Source organism: Palaemon carinicauda, chromosome 33 (assembly GCF_036898095.1).
Source record: "Palaemon carinicauda isolate YSFRI2023 chromosome 33, ASM3689809v2, whole genome shotgun sequence".
Taxonomy (NCBI): Eukaryota; Metazoa; Arthropoda; class Malacostraca; order Decapoda; family Palaemonidae; genus Palaemon; species Palaemon carinicauda.
In genome coordinates, this window is record NC_090757.1 from 75,162,448 (window position 1) to 75,179,688 (window position 17,241).

Genomic DNA, 17,241 nt, shown 5'->3' on the forward strand with positions numbered 1-17,241 from the left:
TTCAATGGTCTCTACTAAATGTCTCAGTAGATATGTGTATTTTATTTTGAGCTACAACATTTTTCTATAAATGCCCATTATTTATTTTTCTTTTAAGGTCACTAAACTTGATCGGGATCCCTCAAATGGCACTGCCCTGCAGGAGATCAGTTTTTGGCTCAATCTAGAAAGAGCTCTTCTTAAGATCCAAGATAAGAGAGAGAGCCTCGAAGTGGCTCTAACATTGGATGTTCTGAAACACGGAAAAAGATTCCACGCTACTGTCTCCTTTGACACGGACACAGGTGAGCCTTGGTTTTGTTTTCTGTACAATATTTTATAATCTTTAAAAAGCAGTGCAGTATTCATGATTCTGTGCAGTACACCAAGGTGCATAGTTTTTGGATGTTAGTGTCTCATTCATTTATTTTGCAATCAAACTTCTTTTTTTCCGTTATCCAGTTTTCATACTTCATTTAGTAAAAGTCCATCTCTCCAATCAGACATTCTTATAAATTTTTACCATAAAGGTAGCTCATCACTAATCCAGCAACTTTGGGACCTGGAGGGTGCTCGATTAACCCTTTTTCCGGATTATCCATATATTATAGGTAGTAGTCGTCGATTTACAACCGATATAGGTACCGAGGCACATCGTAAGTCGAGAAAAGTGAAGTTTCCATAGATTTATTATGCTGCGTCATGATTTAGCAATCATATAAGTCATATTTTATCACTATTTTCTTACTGTAAATCATTAATCAATTTTCTTGTTTAATAGGATATCCTATGCATTATTAAAGCATTTTTGTATTCTATTTTTCAATTTCAAAAGAATTTTAAATATCAAGAATTGCTTAGTATTTTGTTTATCTTTAGTTATAATCAGGTGATCTGAAGGTGTCGCTACCGTATCGAAAGAAAGCGCAAAAACGAGTGGGGTATTTTATATATAATTTCTGAATTTATTTGAAATATGTTCATGTTGAATATTGCATAAGCACCAATTTGTTACAGGATATCACAATTTTCATACAGTTCATTTATAGCCATTATTATTAATCATCCGAACACCTCACTCTTTCTGTGTGTAAGTGAGTGTGACAATGTGTGTGCGGGCGTGTATGGGTACAGTAGTTCATTTTTAAACCTTCATTCAGTATTTAATTATCTAATCATTATTAAGCCTTCATATTTCATTAGGCATTATTGTGGTTTAATAAAACATGTTTGTATCCTATTTTTCAATTTTTTGAGCATTTCAATATTCATCAATTACTCTTGGTAGGCATCAGCTGATCTCAAGGTCACGCCACTGTATTGCGATTATGCACACATACAGTGTGAATAACACAGAGTAGTTTGCAATAGTCTTCATAACTTACCTGAAATCTCTTCATAATGAAGAAATGAATACTGTACAGTATATAATTATGATGGTAACATTATACTTCCTAAACGTTCCAAAGGTACACTACTGCTGTTAATAATTGACAAGAACTTAGTTGTGATTTTATGAAGGTTTATTATTATATACAGTGTACTACTGCATATACGAGAAGTTATTTTATAGGGAATATGTAATAGTCACAGTATCCACACAGTTCGTTTAAAGACCTTATTATTTAACATAAAACTCTCTCTCTCTCTCTCTCTCTCTCTCTCTCTCTCTCTCTCTCTCTCTCTCTCTCTCTCTCTCTCTCTCTCTCTCTCTCTCTCTCTCTCTCTCTCTCTCTCTCAATTTAATTCAACATTAGATCTTCATATTTCTTTAAACATTACTAAGACAAACTAACTTGTTCATAGATGCGTTCGTTTGTTCATTATGATCGGCGATGAAACTTAAAGCACTGGTTGCGGTTTTGTGTTGCATGTTTAGCAAAAGCATGATATAAAATTGTCTTTATTTAATCTATTTTGGATTTTTCAATATTTAACTTAGCCGGTGATTATATAGCTGCAACTCTGTTGCTCGACAGACAACTCTACGGTAAAAACTCGCCAGCGATCGCTACACAGGTTGCGGGTGTGCCCAACAGCGCCATCTGTCGACCAGATACCCAGTTCTCAATGTAAACAAAGACTCAATTTTCTCTCTGTCGAGGTGTCGACAAGACGTACTTACTCGCTGTTGCTAAACTGGAGTTTTTTCACATCTAATTGGTGAAGTACTTTATTCTAGTTTTGAGCTTTCGCTGTGCAGGGTTTCTCTTCACACAAATCCTTGAACTCTTTTTGATAACGGATTCTTTGTTGATGACTTTTTGATAGTCTTTTGAATTTCCCTTTGACCAATTCAAATTGGCTGACCCTTCACAAGTCCCCAAATTTAGGAAGTGCAATGCTAGGGACTGTTCAAGGCGTCTTCCGAAGGCTTCTATCGACCCTCACACTGTTTGTTCCAATTGTCGGGATAAAACCTGTCAATTGGAAGATCGGTGTGAGGAGTGCGTTGGCCTTTCGGAATTCGATTTTATCGAATTTCAAAAGTATACACGTAGGCTAGAGAGAGATAGAGTTAGGAGAAGTTCCTCTCGTTCTATTGATATATCCTCTCCTCATGCCCCACAACCTATTCCTTCCCCTGTAGTGGTTGCTCCTAACCCCCCTCCTGGCACTCAGGAACCATCGATGGCTGATATGATGCGTGCCATCCAGGCTCTGGGTGAGAGAGTTGAGTCCCTTGCTAGTGACCGTAATCAGCTCATGGCGGATGTGAAGGAGCTTAAGTACAAAAGTGCAGTGGGAAGTGCTAAAGTGCCGAGTGATAGTGTTGTGGATAGTGTTGCGCTTGAGGGTTCGTCTGTTCGTGCCTGTCGTCCTCCTAGTCCGGGACCTCTTGCAAGCTCCCAAGTCCAGGGGAGAAGCAATGTCGTACGACAAATGGGTTCTAGAGGCTTTAATCAGCGAACAGACGTTCCCTCCGTGGTATCGGGCGTATCTACCCAAGATCGCTCCTACCTAACTAAGACGAGAGAGCCCATTTATACCTCGTCTTCGGAAGGTGTTTCTCGCAAGAAACCTTGGACCAAGGTCTCACGACCGTTAAAACGCAAGTCGGTCCCTTCAGCACAAGTCCAACGGCCCGGTTGTAGCCACTGGGTCAGTTCGGACTCGCTGCCGTCATCCGATGACTGCTCACCGCCTAAGAGAGGCAAAGCGGTACCGCTTCAGACAGTAACACCGTCTGTCGCCGCACCTGCTCCCGTAGACCCTAAGTGGTCTCGACTGCAAGACATGCAGTCTAAACTGACGTCTCTAATGCAGGACTTTCGTGCGGAGAAGGTTGCTGCCGCACCAGCTAGTGCAGTACCTAGCCTACAACCTTCCACACGATCGGTTGTGAGTCCTGTGGACGCCGAGGTAACCTTCTCACGCACACCAGTTGAGAGAGTTCCTCCACCCATGCGTTCCAGTGTGATCTGCCAGCCGCATGTTGATGTTAAGCGACGCACGGAGGTTGCCGTTGACGTTCTGGAGGTTCAACAACCGTCAGAGTTTCTTTGTTTTGACGCGGTGCGTCAACCTCCGCAACCCAGTGTGGTTTCCACTGCGCACCCACATCAGTCCAGACAGTCTGGAGTAGACGCTGTGCGTCCCCGCGCTGCCATGGTTGTTGCCAGCTCACAGACTGGGCAGCAGTTCCATGACGTTGCGTCCGGCTCAGTCACGCATGCACCCGTGCGACCGGACTCAGCGAACCAGCCGTTACCCACTCTGTTGCCGTTTCCTCATCAGTTGTCGGATGAGGAACTTTCTGATGATGATGTTGCTGCACACATAGATGAACCACAATCAGATTTGGCCGAGCCTAAGTCTACTCAACCCTCTTTGGACTTTAGAAAAGTTTTGGCCATTTTCAAAGAGCTGTTTCCGGACCAGTTTGTTTCTGTGGCTCCTCGTTCTCCGCCGTTAGAGTTTGTGTTAGGCATGCCGTCTACCACTCCTGCCTTTACTAGACTCGTCCTCGCACGCTCGTCCAAGAGAGCTTTGCGGGTGATAGGAGAATGGTTGCAGTCCAAGAAGAGTTTAGGGAAGACAGCCTTTGCGTTTCTCCCTGCTAGACTCTCTTCTAGATCGAGCGTCTGGTATGCCACGGGAGAAGTTCTCGGCTTGGGAGTTCCTGCCTCTGCCCAGGGCGACTTCTCAAGTCTTGTAGACTCTCCCCGCCGCCTTGCCATGAGACGCTCAAAGATATGTTGGTCATCTTCGGACCTGGACCACCTTTTGAAAGGTATCTTTAGGGCCTTCGAAGTTTTTAACTTCTTAGACTGGTGTCTAGGGGCCCTAAGCAGAAAGATCTCTCCGACAGAGAAAGAGACTTCCTTGCTCATTATGTCCTGCATGGACAAGGCCGTACGTGATGGGTCTAATGAGCTTGCTGCATCATTTGTGTCCGGAGTCCTAAAAAGCGTGAAAACCTATGCTCATTCCTTTCAGCTGGAGTTACACCGTGCCAGAGATCTGAGCTTCTCTTTGCTCCTCTTTCCAAGTGCCTTTTTCCAGAACCCCTGATTAAGGAAATAGCCGCTTCATTGGTGCAGAAGGACACTCACGATCTTGTTGCGTCCTCCCCTCGCAAAGCTCCCCCTTTGCCTACCTTGTCAGCTAGACCAAGGATGGACACTCCAGCGTCCCGTTTTATTCCGCCCTTTCGTGGCAGAGCCTCCAGCAGAGGAGGTGCTCGTGCCGAAGGGAAACGAGGAAAGAAGAAAGGATCCAAGTCCTATAAGGGCAGAGTCTGACTGCCCGCATCTTCAGACAGCAGTGGGAGCCAGACTCAAGAACTTCTGGCAGACCTGGGAGAAGAGAGGCGCAGATGCACAATCTGTGAAGTTGCTCAGAGAGGGGTACAAGATCCCTTTTGTACGGAAACCCCCTCTAGCAACGTCTCCCATCGATCTCTCTCCCAGGTACAGAGAGGAAGACAAGAGACGAGCCTTGAAACGGGAAGTGTCTCTTTTACTAGAGAAGGGAGCGGTGGTCAAAGTCTCGGACCTTCAATCTCCGGGATTCTACAACCGACTCTTCTTGGTGTCAAAGAAGACAGGAGGGTGGAGGCCGGTGCTAGACGTCAGTGCTCTGAATGTCTTTGTCACAAAGCAGACGTTCTCCATGGAGACACCAAAGTCAGTCTTAGCAGCGGTCAGAAGGGAAGCCTGGATGGTATCTTTAGACCTAAGGGACGCCTACTTCCACGTCCCCATCCACCCGGACTCCCAACCTTTTCTGAGATTCGTTTTCGAAAAGGTTGTCTACCAGTTTCAAGCCCTGTGCTTTGGCCTAAGCACAGCTCCTCTTGTGTTTACGAGGCTGATGAGGAATGTAGCCAAATTCCTTCATTTATCGGACATCCGAGCCTCCCTCTATTTGGACGACTGGCTTCTCAGAGCTTCTTCCAGTCGTCGCTGTCTGAAGGATCTAAAGTGGACTCTAGATCTGACCAAGGAATTGGGTCTCCTTGTCAATATGGAAAAGTCACAACTGGTCCCATCCCAAACTATTATGTATTTAGGGATGGAGATTCACAGTCTAGCTTTTCGGGCTTTTCCGTCGGCCCCCAGAATAAGCCAAGCCCAGTTATGCATCCAGAACATGCTGAAGAAGGAACAATGCTCAGTCAGGAAGTGGATGAGTCTGGTAGGGACGCTATCATCCCTGGAACAATTTGTGTCATTAGGAAGACTACACCTCCGTCCTCTTCAATACCATCTAGCTTTTCACTGGAAAAAGGACAAGACGCTAGAAGCGGTCTCGATCCCCATTTCCGAAAAGATGAAGTCTTGCCTGACTTGGTGGAAGGACAGTATCAACCTAAGAGAGGGTCTGCCCCTGGCTGTTCAGACTCCCAACCACGTTCTCTTCTCGGACGCATCGGACGTAGGCTGGGGCGCGACATTAGACGGTCGGGAATGTTCGGGACTGTGGAACTCGAGTCAAAGGATCATGCATATCAACTGCAAGGAGCTGCTGGCAGTACATCTGGCCTTGAACAGCTTCAGGTCTCTCCTTCGAGGCAAAGTGGTGGAAGTGAACTCGGACAACACCACTGCCTTGGCGTACATCTCCAAGCAAGGAGGGACCCACTCACTGACGTTGTACGAGATCGCAAGGGACCTGCTCATCTGGTCAAAAGGTCAAAACATATCACTAGTAACGAGGTTCATCCAAGGCAACTTGAATGTCATGGCAGATTGTCTCAGTCGGAAAGGGCAAGTAATTCCAACAGAATGGACCCTCCACAAGGATGTATGCAAGAGACTTTGGGCCACTTGGGGCCAACCAACCATAGATCTCTTTGCAACCTCGATGACCAAGAGGCTCCCAGTATATTGCTCACCAGTCCCGGACCCAGCAGCAATACATATAGATGCCTTTCTCCTAGATTGGTCGCATCTAGATCTATACGCATTCCCTCCGTTCAAGATTGTCAGCAAGGTACTGCAGAAGTTCGCCTCTCACGAAGGGACAAGGTTGACGCTAGTTGCTCCCCTCTGGCCCGCGAGAGAATGGTTCACCGAGGTACTTCGATGGCTAGTAGACGTTCCCAGAAGTCTTCCTCTAAGGGTGGACCTTCTACGTCAGCCACACGTAAAGAAGGTACACCAAAGCCTCCACGCTCTTCGTCTAACTGCCTTCAGACTATCGAAAGACTCTCGAGAGCTAGAGGCTTTTCGAAGGAGGCAGCCAGTGCGATTGCTAGAGCAAGGAGAACATCCACCCTTAGAGTCTACCAATCGAAGTGGGAAGTCTTCCGAAACTGGTGCAAGTCAGTACCTGTATCCTCGACCAGTACCTCTGTAGCTCAAATAGCTGACTTTCTCTTATACCTGAGAAAAGGACGATCACTTTCAGCTCCCACTATCAAGGGCTACAGAAGCATGTTGGCATCGTTCTTCTGGCATAGAGGCTTAGATCTTTCCAACAATAAAGATCTTCAGGACCTCCTTAAGTCTTTTGAGACCACGAAGGAGCGTCGTTTGGTTACACCTGGTTGGAATTTAGACGTGGTACTAAGATTCCTCATGTCAGACAGGTTTGAACCGCTACGATCAGCCTCCCTGAAAGATCTCACCTTAAAGACACTTTTCCTGGTATGCTTAGCCACAGCTAAAAGAGTCAGTGAGATTCATGCCTTCAGCAAGAACATCGGATTTTCGTCAGAAAAAGCTACATGTTCGCTACAACTTGGTTTTCTAGCCAAAAATGAGCTGCCTTCTCGACCTTGGCCGAAATCGTTCGATATTCCCAGCTTATCGAATATGGTAGGCAATGAACTAGAAAGAGTCTTATGCCCTGTGAGAGCTCTTAAGTTCTATTTAAAGCGAACTAAACCTTTACGAGGCCAATCTGAAGCTTTATGGTGTTCAGTTAAGAAACCATCTTTGCCTATGTCAAAGAATGCTTTATCCTACTTTATCAGACTGTTAATACGAGAAGCTCATTCACATCTGAGTGAGGAAGACCAAGCATTGCTTAAGGTGAGGACACATGAAGTTAGAGTTGTCGCAACTTCCGTGGCCTTTAAGCAAAATAGATCTCTGCGAAGTATAATGGACGCAACCTATTGGAGAAGCAAGTCAGTGTTTGCGTCTTTTTATCTAAAGGATGTCCAGTCTCTTTACGAGGACTGCTACACACTGGGACCATTCGTAGCAGCGAGTGCAGTAGTGGGTGAGAGCTCAACCACTACAATTCCCTAATTCCATACCCTTTTAATCTTTCTCTTGAAATGTTTTTATTGTTGTTTTTTGGGTTGTCCGGAAGGCTAAGAAGCCTTTCGCATCCTGGTTGATTTGGCGGGTGGTCAAAGTCATTTCTTGAGAGCGCCTAGATTAGGGGTTTTGATGAGGTCCTGTTGTATGGGTTGCAACCCTTGATACTTCAGATCCTAGGGGTCGATCAGCATCCTAAGAGGATCGCGAGGCTCCGTAAGGAAGACGTACTTAAAAGGCAGAGTAATTGTTCAAGTCGACTTCCTTACCAGGTACCTATTTATTTTGTTTTTGTTATTTTGATAACTTCTAAAATGAAATAAAAACTCTTAGCTCATAAAAGTGTAAACATATATTGCTGGTCTCTACCCACCCCCCTGGGTGTGAATCAGCTATATAATCACCGGCTAAGTTAAATATTGAAAAATGTTATTTTGATTATAAAATAAATTTTTGAATATACTTACCCGGGGATTATAAATTAAATGACCCTCCCTTCCTCCCCAATAGAGACGCAGTGGGACGAGGAGAAAATTGAGTCTTTGTTTACATTGAGAACTGGGTATCTGGTCGACAGATGGCGCTGTTGGGCACACCCGCAACCTGTGTAGCGATCGCTGGCGAGTTTTTACCGTAGAGTTGTCTGTCGAGCAACAGAGTTGCAGCTATATAATCACCGGGTAAGTATATTCAAAAATTTATTTTATAATCAAAATAACATTTTTAAGTATACAATAAAAGCTAGTCTATTCATTGATGGTTTTGTAATTCATTCAAATTTGACTTAATTTTTTACCTCGTCCTATTTGCGCAGAATTTTATGGTATGTTTCTGCTTGTGTAATATGCAGTTAGACTGTTTTCAACAATACACTAAAAACTATTTTTCTTCTGAAATGAGGGTTCGTCTTATTTTTTTTTATGTTGGAAACAGCGCTGCCAACTGGCCAGTAGTGAAAATAATTGAGAAACAGTACTGCCAACCAAGCGGCCAGTTGCAAAAATATTGCCAGTTAAGTCATGTTTCCGGATTATAGATTGCCGGATTAGTGATGGTCAACCTGTATATGCATATTTGTTATTTTGTTGATTTCAATGTATATTTGGAACTTTTAGATATTCTAACTAGAAATAAGAAGAGCTTAAAGTCAGAGCATTTGAAAATGGAATCAGAACAGACTTTTACGACCATTTTTTTTAACAAAACTAATTGTGTAACGTTGGTACATAGTACAGTATTTTTTAAATAAAGTGCAGTGCTAATGTTATATACACATGTGAAGACTTACTAAGTTTATCAAAAATACTACTGACTTGTAATTCAGTGGTACGAATTTCAGGAGAAAATTTTGCAAGTTTCCCAGATCTTAAAAGACTAAAAAATAATGCTTATTGGAGAGTTGGTTCTATTTCTTATTCATTACTATACTTTTATTTTTTTCTGTAACGGGAATACAAACCACACTATTTAATAGGAATATTACTTACGGCGTAGCTGGATTGACGAGCCATTAAAATCTAGCGAGGGTTAACTACCCATACCGCTAGTTAGCAGGGGTAGGGGAGGGTAGCTTGCTACCGCCCCCTCTCACACACCTGTGATTGAGCTCACTTTGCTTTCGGCTCGGATGGTGAACGGACGTTGCTGCTCTTCATCCTCCCCTTATTTGGCAGCCATTAATCTGATTTTTTGCTTTTTCTTTTCTCTAGTGTGTGTTTGGGAAGTTGACTTCTGCTACCATGCGCACCTGCCTTGAACTCACCGGCCGCCCTTATGGAACATGTCGGCGGTGGAGACAGATTGTCACTCCCTTTGTCCTATATGCAGAGGTCAACTGTGTGATAGCGTAAATAAGTGTAATGAGTGTAGGGAGTGGTCTTCCTTTCAGTGGGAGAGGTTTGGGCGACTGCGGAAGAAGAAGTCTAAGCGGGATATTTCTCTTTCGAAGGTTTCTTTGAAGGATGGAAAACACAAGGCCTCTTCTTCCGTCTCCCGACACTCGAAACTCCTACTCGGTCGACCTCTTCCGAGAGACCGTCGAGTAGTAGCGTAGACCAAGTTAATGTCGGCCAACCCCGGTCCTCGAGAGATGGTGTTGCTTCCCTTAGCAAAGCGGCCCCACCTCTCCCCCTGGGTGGGGCCTTGTCGCTAACCCTTTTATTGCAGGTTGGTCGTCCTTGGGGCTCTCGGGTCTGCCCTCCAAGGAAGCGCTGCTGCAATTCATCTGTAAGGGTGCTTCTGTTCAGCAGTCATCGTCGCCGTCAGAGGTAGATCCTCTGGCCCTCGTCGACGTTGTAGTGTCAGAGGTGTCACCCTTGATGTCATCTGACTCCTCTGCCCCTCTTGACTCTCCAGTAGTTGCTACCGACTTAGTTTCCCCCATTTCTGAACATCCTTCGTGGGGGAAACTAAGTCCAATGTCTGTCTCTCCTGTGAGTGTTTCTTCCCCTTTGGGGAGTTCACTCATAGAGACTTCTCTTCGGAGGACTGCTGCGGCGTACGGTCAGCTTGCTGATCCAACGGCTCCTAGTGGGTACCTTTGTCGGAAAGCTCGCCCTCCACTTCGCCTTAGAGGTCTCCCTTCACCATCAGTGAAGAGGCGCTGCTTTGGTTTGTCTACTTCGTCGTCGCAGCCGTCCCCTGCAGAGGAGCCTCTTCTGCAGTCATCTGACCCTCAACCTTTGACACCATCACTGCACCTGCTACAAGTCCTGTGACTTCGGTCCTGGACCTCTCTGCGGATCGTTCGTGATCCCCATCGGTGGATGCTCGTCTTTACAAAGGGCACATCCCAGTTCCTGACCATCCACCCTTCAGACCTGCCGACCTTCCATCACTGTTCCTGTTCCCGGTAAAGCCTCTTTAGGCTCTACCAAAGTGCGCAGCTGCATGCTATAGCCCTGCAGCTTGCCAACCTACAGGACATCAGCACTCACCAGCAGCTCGTTATCACCAGACTGCGCGTCAGTGATCTACAGCGCTTCGGCGCACCCCTGCACCTGCTCGCCCTCATAGACGGCAGCTACATTATGCTCCTGCGCGCCAACACTCGCCTGCGTGCCCATGTGCCCACGCGCACACGGTCGCCTACACGCCCTGCGCTCACACGCCCAGGGTCAGCCATGCGCCAGCGCCCTCCTGCACGCCAGTGCTCTCCTGCGCGCTAGCGCTCTCCTGCGCGTCAGCAGTCTCCTACGTGCCAGCTCTCTCCTGCGCACCAGTGCTCTCCCGCACGCCAGCGCTCTCCCACGCGCCAACACTCACCTACGCGCCAGCGCTCTCCCACGCGCCAACACTCACCTACGCGCCAGCGCTCTCCTGCGTGCCAGATCTCTCCTGTGCACTAGTGCGCTCCTGCTTGCCAGCACTCGCCTGCACATCAATGAGTTCCTGCACGCCAATATTTTCCTGCGCTCAAGCACTCACTGACACGCCATTACTCTCCTGTGCGCATGTGCCATCACACGCATATGCGCGTGCAACCAACGCGCAATCCAGTGCTCACCGGCGTGCCACTGCTCTCCTAAACATCTGCGCTCTCCTGCGTGCCAGGTCTCTCCCGCGCGCACGCACCAGGACATGCGCGCCCGGCAATCACCCGTACATACGCGCCAACACATGCCCACACGCGTGTGCCACCACTCACCTGTGCGCCAACTTTCGCCCGCGCGTGCTCACCAATACTCTCCCGCGCGCCCGCCAATATTCTCCTGCACATGCGCGCGCCAACAGTCACGAGCACAGGAACTACACCCGGCCAGGTCACCGTCGCCTCATTCCCCTCCCCGCAAACGCATTTCAGCGCGCCCTTCAGGAAAAGGGAAACAGGCACCAGCAGAGGGGTTCAGGATTCCTAAACTGCCTTTTCTAAGGCGGACCCACCTATTACGATGACTCCTTGTAGGGAACCTTCGGTCCCTTTCCCTTCAAGGGATCTGTCTGACAGTGCTTCAGTCAGTTAGCAGCCTGGGTTCAGTGCCCTAGTCAGGGCCGTAATACAGGCTTTCAATTGTGCCCTGTTCGGCCGCTCAAAGCAGCCTATAGCTCTGGACTCGCGACACTGAATCATGGCTTCCTCTACCCTATTGAAGAGGAAAAGAGGAGTTTCCGACGCGGTCACTTCCCCGAGGGTGAAACTGACTCCGAGCAGACCATCAAGGCTAGTCCCTCCAGTATCTCTCCTGGGATACTCTCCCTTCCTGTCTGATGAGGAGGGTACTCAACCCTCTCCTTCACCAAGGGAGTCGCGTGAGGAGAGGCCCTCCTCCATTCCACCGTTGGAGGAAACCTCCCTTCACGCGGAAAGTTCCCCTCAGTCAGAGATCAGGAGGGACACAACACACACGCCTTCGATGTTGGAGTCTTACCTTCTACCTCGGAAGGAGTCCAAAGACTCCAAGACTGCAAAAGTCCTCTGCCAGGACTACAAGAATGGAAACAGCCAGCCACTTGAGGAATGTCTGCAACTCACCCCAAAAAGAGCTCTTGGGGATAGAAGATGGAGACTTCGCTGCAAGTCCAACATCATGAGGAGAGCAACAAGAGTCAGAACATGCATTCTGGCAGGTCCTGACTTATGAGAGTTCTCAACGGGTTTTCCGACCCAGAGATACCTCCTCGAGAGGCAAGGACACGGTCTTAGACCGTGTCTTCGGTACTCAGAAACCCTCAAAGACCAGTGCAGCCCTGCCCTGGTCTCAGGGGTTGAAGAGTGTCAGGGATAAGATCGCCCAACAGCTCTCCGACTTTGCCTCCTCCAACCGTGCTGGCGCTACGAACAAACTCCTCCCACCTCCTCGTGTACAACAGAGGAGGTACTTTGAGATCCTGGAGGAGCCCAGTTCAGCTTTTCCACTTAACCACTCTCTGGAATAGCTAACCAGAGGGGGATCCCTCTTGAGAGACTCTCCAGCCGGCAGGTTTCGTTCTCGGCGGCCGAAGTCCTTAACCAGGAAAAGGTCACTAAGTATGCGATGCAAGCTACTTAGTGGCTGGATATCTGGTTAGGGACCTTGGGAATGCTGGTACGATCCGAGAATTTCTCCAAGGAGCATACCAGGAAGGTAATGGAGACCTTTCTCCTCTCAGGCACTCGCACGATCGAGTTTCTTGCCCACCAAGTTTCAAACTTGTGGGCAAACACCATCTTAAAATGTCGAGATGTGGAGTCTGAGAGGTTCCACCAGCAGGTTCCCAGCATCGAGATAAATAGGCTCAGACATTCCTCTCTAGAGGGAGCCCACCTGTTTGAGCCTAAGGATGTGGAACTTGCTGCTGAGAGGTGGAGGAAGTCTCATCGAGCTCATAGGGCTTTTAACATCCAAGCCCTATAAACCTCCAGCACTTCAGCAGTCCTGTCCAACTAAGACCACGACGACGAAATCAGCAGCGAAGACAGTAGTGTCTAATAAGCCCGAATCCTAGAGGGAGCAGTCGAGGCCGCAAACGCTAGGATAGGCACTCCCCCTGCGTCTCCACCAGTGGGGGGATGCCTACAAAGTTGCTCAGACATGTGGAAGCAACTCGGGGCCGATTCCTGGACAATATCCGTGATTCGTCTAAGATATTGCGTCCCATTCATAACATCTCTACCTCCCCTGACCAGGATTCCAGTGTCAATAGACTCCCTTGCCATGGGATCGGCAAGAGGGCAGGCCCTTCGGGCAGAAGTCCAGACCCTGTTGAAGAAGGGCGCTCTCCAAGAAGTCCTCGACGGGTCCCCAGGCCTCTTCAGTCGACTCTCTCTTGTAAGAAAGGCGTCTGAAGGCTGGAGACTAGTCATCGACCTCTCAGCCCTGAACAAGTTTGTCAAACAAACTCCGTTCAGTATGGAGACGGCAGACACGATCAGACTAGCGGTAAGACCTCAGGACTTCATATGTACACTGGACCTGAAGGACGTGTACTTCTAGATCCCAGTCCATTCGTCTTCAAGGAAGTACTTAAGATTCAGCCTAGACAACAGAAAGTACCAGTTCAAGGTGCTGTGCTTTGGTCTTTCCACAGCACCTCAAGTTTTCACCAGAGTGTTTGCCCTAGTGTCATTTTGGACACACAGGATTGGCATCCGTCTCCTCCGTTATCTGGACGACTGGCTAATCCTAGCAGACTTGGTGTCAACCCTTCTTCAACACCGAGACAAACTTCTGAGACTTTGCCAAGATCTGGGGATCATGGTAAATCTCGAGAAGTCATCCCTGCTTCCTACACAGAGACTGGTATATCTAGGCATGATTATAGACATCAATCTCCACAAAGCCTTCCCATCAGACGACAGGATAACAAGGTCGCAAGACCTTTTCTCAGACGAGAAAAACTTCCAGCCCAAACGTGGTTACGTATCCTCGGTCACATTTCATCACTGGCCTGTCTAGTTCCCAAAGGTTGCCTTAGGATGAGATCCCTCCAGTGGCGACTCAAGTCCCGGTGGAATCAGACTCACGATTCCCTGGACATCCGGATCCCTGGGGATCAGTGGAACTGATGGACCTCGAGTGGTGGGTGGCAGACGAGAACCTACGAAAGGGAGTGGATCTTCTCGCCCTCCTCCTCCATTTTGATGCTGTTCTCAGACGCTTAAAAAAAAAGGTTGTGGGCCCCACGTGCTGCATCACACGACCTCAGGCCTCTAGTCAGAGTTAGAAGAGTACCTCCACATATATCTCCTAGAGATGAAGGCCGTCTTTCTGGCCCTTCAACAGTTCCAACAGTTCCTGGCGGGCTACTCGGTGGTGATGGTGAGCGACAACACCACAATAGTGGCTTACATCAACAAGCAAGGAGGTACTTTTTCACAGCACCTATCCCATCTATCAGTAGAGATACTGAGATGGGCCGAGATCCACTCTATACCACTATCGGCACGCTTCATTCGGGGCAAAAGGAATGTGCTCGCCGACAACCTAAGCAGAGCATCTCAGATAGTGAGTACGGAGTGGTCTTTGGATCATCTAGTAGCCAACAAAGTCCTGACTTTGTGGGGTTCTCCGACAGTGGACCTCTTCGCAACGGCCCTGAACTTCATGCTCCCGCTGTATTGTTCCCCAGTCCCAGACCCCAAGGCTCTCTGGCAAGATGCATTCTAACAACGGTGGGACAACATTGACGTTTACTCGTTTCCCCCAGTTCTGTCTGATGAGGAGGGTACTCAAGAAGGCCAGAACATTGATCAATCTTTCAATGACCCTCATAGCTCCGCTATGGCATCATGTGGAATGGTTCCCGGACCTTCTGCAACTCCTAACGGAGCCCCCAAGAGAACTCCCTCCAGGACACAATCTACTCAAACAACCACATGCCAACATATTCCACAAAGCCGTAGCTTTGCTACGACTTCACGCCTGTATACTATCCAGCATCTCCTCTCTCAGAGAGGAATTTCGCAACACGTTGCGACTAGGATGCCTGGATGCCTGCGAAAGTAATCAGCTGCAGTCTACCAGGCAAAGTAGAAAGTCTTTTGTGGTTGGTGTCGTGGAAGGGGTATCTCTCCTCTCGATGCCACTACAGGTATTCCAGCAATAGCGGAGTTCCTCGTGTATTTGCCTGAAATGCGCCTGTCAGTCTCAGCAGTAAAAGGCTATCGCTCAGCTTTGAGCCTCGCCTTTAGAGTGAAAGGAATGGACATTTCTTCATCGCTAGAACTTTCCTTACTCATACGGAGTTATGAACTTACCTGTCCCTAGTCAGAAGTGAGACCTCCCCCGTGGAACATGGTTCGAGTTCTCAGGTCTCTTAAGAGACCTCCCTATGAACCATTACGCCAGGCAACTGATTGCCACCTGACTTGGAAGACGGTGTTCCTGCTACCTTTGGCTTCGGCCAAACGAGTCGGTGAACTTCACTGTCTCTTATACGACATCGCCCATTCAAGGGGATGGGGAGAGGTAACGTTCAGCATCGTCTCTGAGTTTATTGCTAAGACTTAGAACCCGTGAGTAGCGGATCCACGATTCGACTCCTTTCGGATTCCTAGTCTCTGTTCTGTAACAGATGGCTCAGACCATCTCTTGAAGAGTTTGAGGCTGTATCTTAAGAGAACTGCCGCAGCCCGTCCCCGTGTGCGTGCACTATTCGTCAGCACAGGAAGGACCAAGAGGAGGGTCACCAAGAACACCATCTCAGCATGGATTCGCAAGGTCATAGACCATGCATTGAATCCAGACCCTCCTCCTTTACGTTGCCCCAGAGCTCATGATGTCGGCTACATCCCTGGCATTCAAGAGAAACTTCTCAGTGACGCAGGGTCTTCAAGGTGGAGTGTGGAATCGTTAGACCACATTCACATCCCACTACCTGCAAGACGTAACCCACAGGAGACTCGATACGTTCTCTATCGGTCCTGTGGTGGCTGCACAACAGCTGGTTTAAGACCTCAAGCTCCTTATTGGACAAGTAGCAGAAGGTTGATTGCATTGTTACCTGGTTTTAGTCTGGGTGAATGAAAAGGTTTGACTGGCTCTTATTCTTTTCTTCATCCTCCCGTCTTTTGGGGAAAACAGCATCCTGGGTTCTCTGCACAGCTGACCTCAAACCAGTGCAGACAAACCATGCTCCCTTGTGTACCTAGTATTAAGACGAATACTGTTGCGTCCCCATACCCTGACGAGGTGGTATTGGGAAAGTCCTGGTTACACAGTTTTTCCTTCTAAAGACTCGGAATAACTTTACCTGGACGGTTACACTTCTATATACAGTACCCCCCCCCCCCTCACACACACCTGTGCTGAGCTCACTTTGCTATCGGCTCGGGTGTTAGACGGACGTGCCTACACTGACAGTCATTAATCTTTGTTTGCTTTTTCCTTTTGACAGAGTGTTTGGAAGTTGGCCTCTGCGATGCGGAAGTGTCCCGGCTTACCTGACCACCCTTCTGGGACTTATATGTCGGCAGTCGACACAGATCCACACACCTTATGTCCTTTTTGTAGGGACCAATGGTGTGATAAAGATAAAGTATGTGGTGAGTGCAGGGAGTGGTCTACTTCCCAGTTGGAGAGGTTTTCCCGGCGTCGGAAGAAGAAGTCTAAATGGGATAATTCTCCTTCAACGGCTTCCTTGAAGAGAGAAAATCCCAAGGACTCTTCTTCCGTAGCCCACTCGATCGGCTTCTTCCGAAAAGCCGGCGAGTGGTAGCGCAGGCCGCATTTCTGTTGACTGATCTCGGGGTTTGGGAAAGGGAGTTGCCTCCCATAGCGAGGCAGCTCCTCCTCCTCCCCCGGGGAAGGATTTAATTGTTTATGTTGCTAATGATGATTTGTTACAGCTTTGGGCTTCCTTGGGGCTTCAGGGCTCGCCCTCCAAGGAAGCCCAGTTTGACATGATCAGGTTAGGGGCAGCTGTCAGACAGTCGTTGACGTTAGCAGAGGTTAATCTTCTGTCTATCGTCGACGTTGTTGTGGCAGAGGCTTCTGACGAGTTATCTCAAACCTCTGCTTCTGTTGCTGATGTAGCTGAAGGCTTAGTTTCCCCCTCCGTACATCCTTCGAGGGAGGAACTAAGTCCAACTGTCTCTCCTGCAGGTGATTCTCCAACTCAGGGTAGTTCA

The 17,241-nt window shown here is 48.1% G+C and overlaps 1 protein-coding gene across 2 annotated transcripts in view; it reads left to right on the forward strand.

Moving 5' to 3' along the window:
• The window catches only part of LOC137625988 (dynein heavy chain, cytoplasmic-like), a 770,344-nt gene that overhangs the window by 120,539 nt on the left and 632,564 nt on the right, over window positions 1-17,241 (forward strand). For both annotated transcript variants that reach the window (XM_068357067.1, XM_068357068.1), the window contains exon 7: window positions 98-284. In XM_068357067.1, the coding sequence (XP_068213168.1) occupies window positions 98-284 (187 nt within the window). The remainder of the gene's footprint in view (window positions 1-97; window positions 285-17,241) is intronic.